Source organism: Silurus aristotelis (assembly GCF_946808225.1).
Source record: "Silurus aristotelis genome assembly, chromosome: 18".
Lineage (NCBI taxonomy): Eukaryota > Metazoa > Chordata > Actinopteri > Siluriformes > Siluridae > Silurus > Silurus aristotelis.
The window spans coordinates 8698878-8709460 of NC_139591.1; the positions used below are offsets into that span (position 1 = coordinate 8698878).

The 10583-nt window shown below is 35.8% G+C and overlaps 1 protein-coding gene across 2 annotated transcripts; it reads right to left on the reverse strand.

Annotated features, from left to right (window-relative positions):
• Nucleotides 1-258: 258 nt before the first annotated feature.
• On the reverse strand, nucleotides 259-8998 carry cct8 (chaperonin containing TCP1, subunit 8 (theta)). 2 transcript variants are annotated; one of them, XM_083569107.1, is made up of 16 exons: nucleotides 8797-8998; nucleotides 7714-7804; nucleotides 7543-7622; nucleotides 6483-6632; nucleotides 5743-5923; nucleotides 5539-5600; nucleotides 5288-5425; nucleotides 3817-3995; nucleotides 3657-3723; nucleotides 3483-3570; nucleotides 3091-3206; nucleotides 2898-2969; nucleotides 2450-2614; nucleotides 2210-2329; nucleotides 1729-1860; nucleotides 259-497 (listed from the first exon to the last, which is right to left on the reverse strand). In XM_083569107.1, the coding sequence occupies exons 1-15, from the start codon at nucleotides 8854-8856 to the stop codon at nucleotides 1753-1755; spliced, it is 1677 nt and encodes a 558-aa protein (XP_083425233.1). In that variant the 5' UTR covers nucleotides 8857-8998; the 3' UTR covers nucleotides 259-497; nucleotides 1729-1752. The 2 variants fall into 2 exon arrangements, with proteins under 2 accessions (XP_083425233.1, XP_083425234.1); XM_083569108.1 differs by lacking the exon at nucleotides 1729-1860 and having other exon boundaries at nucleotides 8797-8975.
• Between the last annotated feature and the right edge of the window lie 1585 nt (nucleotides 8999-10583).

The following is a 10583-nucleotide window of genomic DNA, read 5'->3' on the forward strand; positions in this document are numbered from 1 at the left end:
TTCATGTTCGAATTAAATGACCCAAACCACGTACCTATGATGGAATATTAAAATAGGTTTGTGCTTGCATAGATGAAAGCTTAATTATTGAAAAACAGCTAATCCTGCAAAATTAATGAATGCATCGTTGAATCCAGATATGTTCACTTTGCTCTTTAAATCAACAGATAGAAAATTACTTGACAAATTGTCTTTAGAAAAAAGGTTTTTAAAGAAAAAAAACAAAGTGAAAGAAGGACAAACAGTAAACACAAACACGATGACAGCTCAAGTGCCATTTATTGGGACCAGAAAAACTAGAGCCATCCCTTTCTGTTCACATGAATGAAACAAAACCTCATTCTAAAGCAACAAAATAACAAAACAAGTGTTGATATTAAATAAACAGTCGAAATGTTTTAAGTGGTGAAGCAGGACATGCCGACTTATTCATCCTCGTCCCAGTCCTTCTTCTCCGGTGGAGCTTTAGGTCCTCCTGCTGGTTTAGCCATGATAATCTGTACAGAGAAGACACAATCTTAGCACTCATACACCTAATAATATACAGTACCTGTCAAAAGTACAGACACTGTCTATTTTGTGTTTTTTATTTTTATTATTTGCAATGTTCATTAATGCTGAAGACATCCAAACTAAAACTTAATAATGCTGCTTTTGTTTACTTTTCTTTTTTTGTTTTGTTTCCCAAAATGTGTTTTATATTGTAGGTTGTCCAAAGTAGCTACATTTAGCTTTTGATAAGCAGCTTGGAACACATGCAATCTCTCATCAGATTTACGAGGTAGTCACATAAAATGGTTTTTAATTCACAGGTGTGTCTAGTGAAGAGTTAATTTGTTAACTTTCTTGCCTTCTTGATGTGCTTTACACAATCATTTGTCTTGTACAAAGGAAAGGATGAGCACAGTGTGAAAAGCCTCATTAGTGCTACTACAACTACGGTACATATTCATATTAGGGCAAAAAACACAGTCATGTAAATAGGAAAGACCAGTCCAGAAGAGGAAGTCCAAGAGAGCTACCTCTGCTGCAGAGGATAAGTTTAATCCAGCCTCAGAAACCATTGGTTACATAAATGCTTCCGAGTTCAAGTCTGATGAAACTATGTTTACTACATAATTCAGTACTTCTTTCATAGTTTGCAGGTCTTCAGCATGAATGTACAATGCTGTACAACAATAATAAATAAAAGGAGAAAGTGTCCAAACATTTTACTGGTACTGAACACAAAACAAAAACAACAGACAACATGGAGACCTTCAGAACAGTTAGTCAGAGTCTGTTAACCACATCTAACTAGGGAGGAATGCTTCAGTTCATGCAACATGCAATCCTCCTGTGCCAGTACATCATGTTCAATTTCAACACGCTGGTACATCGTGACAGATTAGTATGGTGCCATCCAAAATAAAAAAATAAATAAAAAAAAAGGTGAGTTTAAATTAGTATCAACCATCAATGATATCTATTTTTCTTTCAAATGCAGTTAGAAATTCTTCTGACATAATAATCCTTCTCTGAGACAGTGAACAATATAACCCAAAGTGTAGACTTCATTAAAGTAAGAAACGAATCCAGTGTAATATTTTTCACAATGACTGGATCACCACTGTGCTGCTTCAAATAGTGACATTCTAGAGAGAAACATGGTGCAGGCTAAACGGTAAGTGTGTTCATGCAATTCCATCCCACACTGCAGTTGTTAAGCACACAAAGTAACAGGGGCACCTGTCCCATATCTGGGCTTTCTGATCAATGATGGGTGTCAAATTTTTCAGGAGCTTCGTCCCATTCGTCTTTGTCCCAGTGGCCTTGCTGTTTGGGAGCTTTGGGGCCCCCAGCTGGTTTCGCCATTATAATCTGACACAGTACATGTTAAAAATCTGTTGACACTTTGGCTCAAAAACAATAGTATGTTTCCCAAAAATGATTTACTATATTTCCATGGCTGTTCTAAGCTGCAGAGATGCAAGTTTATATAAAAGCTATAACAATTTTATAATCAATTTAATAATCTCATGATGTGAAAGGTCATGAAACTAAAATTATTTTTCATGTATAATGTGTCACTTATCTGAGTCTATAAGTGAGTGAAATGGAATATGGTACTCAGATTTTTCAGTCTTTTCATGCTGTACAAAAATACTGCCATATGGATTTGTGCTGATAAATATAGTTTGTGGCTAAAGAGTGTGAAGTAGCAGCTGACCTGATCAACCCGGAGGATAGTGATGGCAGCGTTTGTAGCCAATTTGATGCCCCAGTATTTGACCAGGTAGGGGTCCAGAATGCCTGCCTCAAGCATGTCCTTCACTACAGGCCCTTCACCCTATCAAATAATCAAAATAATCAGTTTACATTAAAAACATTAAGTCCAACAAAAATACAAGCAACCCAACACTAAGAGACTGCACTCAGAGACTGTTTTGTTCAGAGACTGCACTCTCACCTCAATATCAAAGCCCATATTTTTGTTTCCCTCGTGGTGAACAGCGTACAGTTTGGAGATCAACTCGTTTCCCTTCACGCCAGAATTTTCTGCCAAAGCGCGTGGCACGGCCTCAAACGCCTCTGCAAATTTCTTAATGGAGTACTGCTCCAGACCTGGGCAAGTCTGAGGAAGAAAGAAAGAAAGAAAGAAAAAAAAAAAAAAAACCCACGTAAAGCCACAGTGCTGGATCAAGTGAACGTCCGGATCATAGTGAACTATGTTTTGTTTGCTGTTATTTCGATCAAATATCTAGATAATTTATTTTTTTTAATCTACTTAAACTACTTTCAAAAACCTTTTCTGTTTACTTAAAAATATATTCTATAATTTGCCCTTTAGTCTAATGCAACATCTGAGGTCTTTAAAATGAAAATATGAAAGTGAATGCTTTTAGGCAGTGACTTACCTCTCCATAGGACATGATCTGTTTAGCCAGTTCAATTTCAGTAGCACCAGCACCAGGACACAGCCGCTTGTCCTAGGAATAAATTAAAATAAATAAATAAACAAACAAACTACATTAAAATCTGTTCTGAACCATTGATTTGACTGTAGCCATAAAATATGACAATATAAATCAAATATCTGAACAGACTTACCCTGACAAGGACCTTAAATGTGTTCACCCCATCATCAATGGCTCGTTCAATGTCATCCATCAGGTTGTCTGTGGAGCCCCGAATCACCAAGGTAGAAATGGCTCCATCTTCTTTGTCTGTTATTACAGAAAAAATACAATAAATCAAAATCCCAATTACATATAAAATGTAAATAAAATGCAATGATATCCCCAAAAAAATCATGGGAAAATAAATATATTGGGTTTTGGGATTATTTACTTTACAGAAAAAGAAAAGCCAAAATAAATCAATTTCCTGATTTTTTTTTTTGTGAGCCCAAAGTAGCTCCTGTTTAAAAACAAAAACCCTGTTAAATAGGATTAATCAAGTTGCACAATGATCACAGGCTATACATCTGTAAATGATCTCACCGTGTTTGAACACAACAACCTGTGTGTCTCCGACTTCAGCCAGGTAAACGCTGTTACAGTGTCCCATTTCTTCTGGAGTGGGTACAGTCTGGCAACACACAACAAGTAAATAAAAAATAAAAGCAGAAAAAAAAAAAATCCAAGGTTTTAGAGCTGACTAAGAAGAATCCTTACCATTCTGGGCAGTGCTACAGCACCAACGGTTTTACATAGCCTTCTAAGGTCCCACTTGGAGTTGAGCCTTGATGGACACAAATAAAAAATCTTGTCAAATTGCATACACAACAACTTAATCTCATATAGTCTTTAGAAGCAGGCAATTGAAGGCTCTCACCGGACTACCATAAGTTGGTACTTGTTGGCATAGTGCAATGCCATGTCTGCCACTTTGCCCCCAGTTACGACCACATTAGCTCCAGCTTCAGCAATGGCCTTCAACTGGGTTTCCATCAGGTTCTCCTCGCCTTGGCTAAAGTTCATCAGCTCCTCAGCGTTCTTTATCAGCACTGTACCCTGAAGAATGCACACAACACCAAGTTGAGCATTTTCCTACCGAGATACCCTATGTCCCTCCTTTGAACATGTCCAAACAATCTCAATCTCGCCTCCCTCGCTGTCTCCAAAACGTCTTACATGGGCTGTCCCTCTAATAAACCTCGTTTCTAATATACCAGTATTGAATGGAGATTTACATCAGAAATCTGTCACACGTTTGTAAATTAAAATTGAATTAAACCAATATATGATATATCGACTACCACAGACAACAGCAGACTTGCCATAATAAAAGCAGAATTAGCTTTTTAAAATGTGAAAGTTTGCATTACACATACAAACCAGTTAAATGTTTGGATATACAGATTATAAAATATAACAAAAGGAATTTTTTTATGTTCTTACTAAATTCTACTATTTTTTAATAGGCTTAATTGACAAAATTATAACAATGCATTATGACACTGCATCCTAATGCAAAAATGTGACCTCAGGAAATGGTTTACCTTGAGGACCACAATATTTTATTTATTAAGCAAGTAATGCAGTTGCACTGTACCAATGTGTGCAACCAATAATTTTAAAATATACAGACAGCACATTGGTCATGTGATCACATTTATTCATGAAAAGCATGCAAGATAATCTGAACTTAAACATTGTCCAATAGGGCACAGACTATGAACTGCAATGATGCATTATATACTAAACAGTTAAACAAGTATGTTGCAAAGGTTAAAAAAGGCACTTCAGTAGCTTTAAAACAACATAAAATGCCACAAATCGGCCACTTTAGCCAACGTTGGAGCTCTATGTCTGATATGGACCTAACAATGTTTTAGGGTATCCTTTTCATAGTCTCCAGACAATGTTTACTAAAAATTTCTGGAGAAAAATTATTTTAAGAAAATACAAACCTACAGAGTGTGTGTGTGTGTGTGTATGTAATATATATATATATATATATATCCTTTTTAATTTTAATATTTCTTTTTACAATAAACCTCTAACAATTTGAGATTACTTTTATAGACATTTTATTCTGCAGTGTTTGATACAATATTATAGCTGGAGTCTTTCGATTACAAAGTTTTTTTTTTACATTTCGTTAAAAAAACATTCTGAGAATCAAACAGAGATGCCAGTATTCTGAACATTACAAAGTAAACATATATGGAAAAGAAATACATTTATATGTAGACATTGTCATTGCATATTAGAATCAAATATTAAATCTTTATCAAAATGTCTAAAAATGGGTTAAATATAGCATATATATTTCATAGATAGCATTTAGACAATACACTCACCTTGGTCTCAGTAACCATGGAGTCAAATGGACAAGAGAAAACAACTATCTTTGCATCTTTAACTGATGTGACGTCTCCTTCAGTTTCCTTCTTAAAGACCATACCATGTAGCATTGATGAGGCATGCAGCCCACAACCCTACATAAACAGTGTCAACATTTTAATAGCTAATAAGCCATTGACAGTAACCAAAACATCAACTGTCATATAGTCATAATTATAGACAAATTTATAGATTGTGTGTTACTCACCAAAATCTTGCAAACTCTCACACAATCGACATTAAAATTGCCAGACTCTGGGAAGATTGATACTGTGTGAAAAAAAAAGAAGAAAAAAAAGAAGAAGAAAAAAATGCAGTTAATACAGGTAACGAAGAGATCACGAAGGCAAGTACAGACACATTACACACCAAAAGTTAAGATGAGTGTTCTAATTCTAAATAAGACTCTCACCACAGGCTTGTGCGATAAGGTCAGCGAGGAAGTCTTCATTTCCATACTGTTTGCTCATCACAGCTGTACGGATCATGGCTTTAGCCTCATTCAGGTCATGCAGGTTCTTAGCAGAGGAGCAGACACACTCTGGCAGAATTTCCAAAGCCTTCTTACAGGCCATTTCGTAACCCTCAATGACCTGAGGAGGGACAGAATCAACTGTACTGTGAGACTCTAATATGCACCGAGTGACAAACAGCTTAGCCATAAAATCTTTTCACAATAACTGCACATCAAACTATCATTACATGTCCATTAGACAGCCAGCACAAAATGAGAGGAAGAGAAGGTAGATTACATTACAGTCACAGCATTTATGAGAGCTTTGCTGTTGCTTTGTTTTAATGCAACATTTAAACAGCAAAGTTAAACAAAATAAGGTAAAGAAAATTCTACATTTTCACATATCTGATAAGATTGTCTCTTCACCTGTCTGTTTATTAAAAGCAAACGAAACCATCTTTTTAATTCTTGGTTTAGTGTTGCCACGCTCTTTTTGTAACATTACCAGCAATAGTCTAAACATGAATAGCATAGCCATTTCCATCTTCCAATGTACTTTCAAATTCCTTTAGAGAAGCCTGTCCATGCATTTGCTCAGTGTAAATTGTATCACTGTCATCTATTTAATATCTATCTATCTATCACTCTTTTTTTTTTTTTTATACAACATATCACTTCAAATTTCATCCCCTCACCGCCGTCACAGAGAGTCCCATTCGTAGCAGTTCCTCTGCCATCTCGAGCAGAGCGCCAGCGAATACCAAGACAAAGTTGGTCCCATCCCCAACTTCCTGCTCCTGCATGTGGGATGCCATAACAACCATCTTTGCAGCTGGGTGCTGGACCTTTAAGAGAAAGACATAACATAAGGTATTAGACTTAATAGCATTGTTGAAATCGAAGTAAAAGAAATATCGGACTACCGATAAGCTTCAGGACATGAAAGACTGCGAACTGTACGGAGAGCTTTATTATATTTATTATTTATAAATTATTCATTAAATAATTTATATTCATTAATATATTTAATATTAATTTATTTCCTTGAACATAATTCATTTTATGATTCAGTACTGTTTCATATTTTTTGTAAAGTGCAATACTATTTTACATGGTGTTTATTTTTTTTTATCCAGTATCCATTTAAAAAAAAAAACATCAGTTGATTAATAGGCCATCGGCAAGTACGATCCAACCTAATGGTATCTGTAAAACCCATCGGTCGACCTCTAATTGCTGTGGTATGCTGAGGAAATCTCTCACTTTTCTTAAGGGCTTTTTATTTTAAAAAGGTGATTTATGAGCCTTTTACTGTTTGCGTAAAGGCATTGTAAACTGCTGTTCAGCATTAATAAAAATACCCTGATATTTTCATCTTTTAACATCATGTCTTTTTGCACCAAATTAGACAGTAGCACCAATAAGCAGTATCGGTATGAATAAAAATTTAAATGCTAACCATTCCTAGTCTTCAGTGCATGTTTGAGGCAAGATTCGACCTCAACCCTGAACAAATAAAGTGTTAACCAATAAGCCACAGTGCCCCCTAGGTAAAAAAAAACCCCAAAGAATTCATTATTGCATGTGCAAAAAAACATCACTCTCATCACCTCAATTCACCTAAGCACATCTGGCAACAAGGACTTTGCACATCATTATAGATCACCTTATAGATCTATCAATTTCCTAAAGTTATCGATTTGAGTCTTGTAAAGGCTATGGGCAGGGGACAAATCTTAGGTCATCCAAACTCACCTCAAGCTCTCTCAGAATGGTGGCAGCATCATTGGTGACCAGGAGCTTGTCTAAATGGTTGATGACCATTTTGTTCATGCCTGGCAAAATACACAAGACTACCGACATTAAGAACAATTGCACAAGTTAGAATAACATTCAGAATCTGGAAGTAGGGAACGAGTCAGTCACCATTGGGTCCATATGCAGTTCTTGTGGTCTGTGCCAGTTCCTTGCATGCCTGGATATTTCTAAAAACTGCTTCCTCCAGACCTGAATAATGCTGAATAGAGGAAAATAAATGCAGAAGACACCTTCAGAACGAGACTTAAAATTTTACATCACATAGATCACAAGCCCATTTAGGAAAAAATTTGATACGACAACAATAGAAGTTAAAAGTGGTAAATGAGGACCACCCCTTTGTCACATGTACGTTACACTATAGTGAAATTATTTCTTTGCACATCCCAGTGATGTTAGAAAGGGTCAGACATGATACCACACCACTGGAGCACAGAGGGTTAAGGGCCATGCTAAAGGGCCCCAAGAGTGGCAGCCTGGCAATACTGAGGCTTGAACCCTCAACTACTGACCCAGAGCCGGTAACACTGCTCTCTGCAATGATATCGTGATATATTATTTAATAAATTACCAAAGAAGAAACAAAAGTACATTTTTTAAATGTTAACGTGTTAATGTGTCAATTGGTCACGTGGTCCCCCCATCTTACATAACAGATAGGGTACAGATTACAGGCAGCCCTTTACACAATGTCTCCTAATTTGGTTAAAGAACAAAAGAATAAATAAGAATATTAATTATAAACCATAGCGGTATACTGCGTTGCAATATGTTTTCTATAGCACAAAAAAAGATTGCATTAGTAAGTGTACCAATAAATCAAAAGGAATGCCTTATTTCATATTTCGGCAGACTAGCATTACTGTCACGATGAGCAGTTAGCAGGCTAGCTAGGTTGCCGGCTGATGCACATGCTCAAGGAGCCACCCAGCTAATTCAACAAAAAACATGGTATTGAAAATTATCTACATTTTATGGGTTTTAAAGAAAACATGGCGTCAATAAACGAATAAGTCGAATTATTGAGTTATATAATTTGTGATATCAGTAACTATGACTGCGGAGCCCGTGTGTTCTAGAAATCTCCACCCACATGATTCAGGCTAACAGGCTAAAATGTTAGCTAGCCGTTAAGCGCAAACCGCAATGCCGCTCATATACGTCTAATAAAAATGATTATTTTATTTTTACCTTCGCGCCATCCTTTAACATCTGGGCAAAGCCCGGCGCTTTTGGGACGTGAAGAGCCATGTTTCAGCGTCTGAACAGCCCCGAGAAAAGAAAAATCTGAACTGGATGCTGCGAGAAGCCGCTCCTCAAGGCAATGCACGCAGCTAAGAAAAGGCTGAGTAACTGTCGATAGCAGAGTCATAGATTATCCTCCTCATAGGCCAGATAGAAGATCACCGATAACATCACACGTTATCTCCACTCTGGTCGCACCGCCCAGAAGATCAATTATGATGTCATTTTAGCCTTAAATACAATATAATATATTTCTACAAACAATTATAAACAATTCTTATGCCAGGCTTACATTTTGCCATATAAGCAACCTTATGCTTTCCTCATGTAGTTTTTCATTTTAAAAAATTAAAAAAAGATTTTTTTGTTTACAAATATTATTATTATTATTATTATTAGTAGTAGTAGTAGTAGTAGTAGTAGTAGTAGTAGTATTAGTAGTAGTAGTAGTAGTAGTAGTAGTAGTAGTAGTATTGTTGTTGTTGTTATTGTTGTTAATATTATTATAACTGAAAATGTATTTTGCCTCTTATTATCATTTATTCATTTCTGTTCTATATTTACTATTTCAAACAATGATTGAAACCTTATAATGGTCTGTATAATGGGAAATTCTTGTGTTTATTGCCTGGACAGAAAGTCATTTGAACAAAAACAGCTGCCAAATGAAAAAATATGAATGCAAATGCATTATTATTATTATTATTATTTTCAAATATATTATTTAATATTTTTAGATTAAATATACAATAACAGGAATCATGTTTGGCCAGCTGTTTTGGTTTTGCAATATAATAAGTGCCATGTAAATAAGGATGTGGTGGTTTAGTGGTTAAGGTGCTGGAATACTTATTAAAAGGTGGATGGTTCAAGCCCCAGCATTGCTAAGGTGCCACTGTTGGTCTCTTAATATATATGTATATGTATCAAAGTCTCTTTCTTATATTTAAAATAAAATATTATCAAGCAAAAACAAAACTAAAGGAACAAAACAAAACCAAAGGCAATCCACTTTTTTTCTCTCATGGCCTTAGTATAAAACTGTTTATTATTAGACAGTAATAATAGTCAGTTATTGTCCTTCCATTCTTATACATGTATACAGAGTATGTCTATGTATAAAACTCTTACTTAAAAAAAAAAACACCAAAAAATAACACTACACGCTGCATCCGCAAATCCAACAGCATTGTGAATGACCCCACACACCCCTCACACCCCTCACACACTCTTCACTATTCTACCCTCAGGAAAGTGTTGTGCAACAGTTTTTTCCCTTAAGCCATCAGGCTCATCAACACACAGAACTGAACTGTACAAAACACACACATACACACTCACTCAACTGTGTGTTACTGAACTGTACAACCTGAACTCAATACACACTCATTACTCATCTTAATCCATTCCACCAACCATATTATATTTACATTATATTTATATTTAATCGTATTATACTGTTTCCATGCTGTTTTGCACCGCTCGACTGCTGTTACTGCTGTTTTTTGCACAACATTGTGTTTATTTTAACAAATACACACTTGTTTATAGTCCTCTAGGTTGCACACAGTGCACTTTATGTGGCGAGGACACTAACTTTAGTCCTTGCTCTGTGTTCTGTTATGTAGCTACATGTTGTGTGATGTCACTCTATGTTGTTTGATGTCGCTCTATGTTGTGTGATGTAGCTTTATGTTGTTTTATGTAGCTCCACATGGAGTTTTATGTAGCTC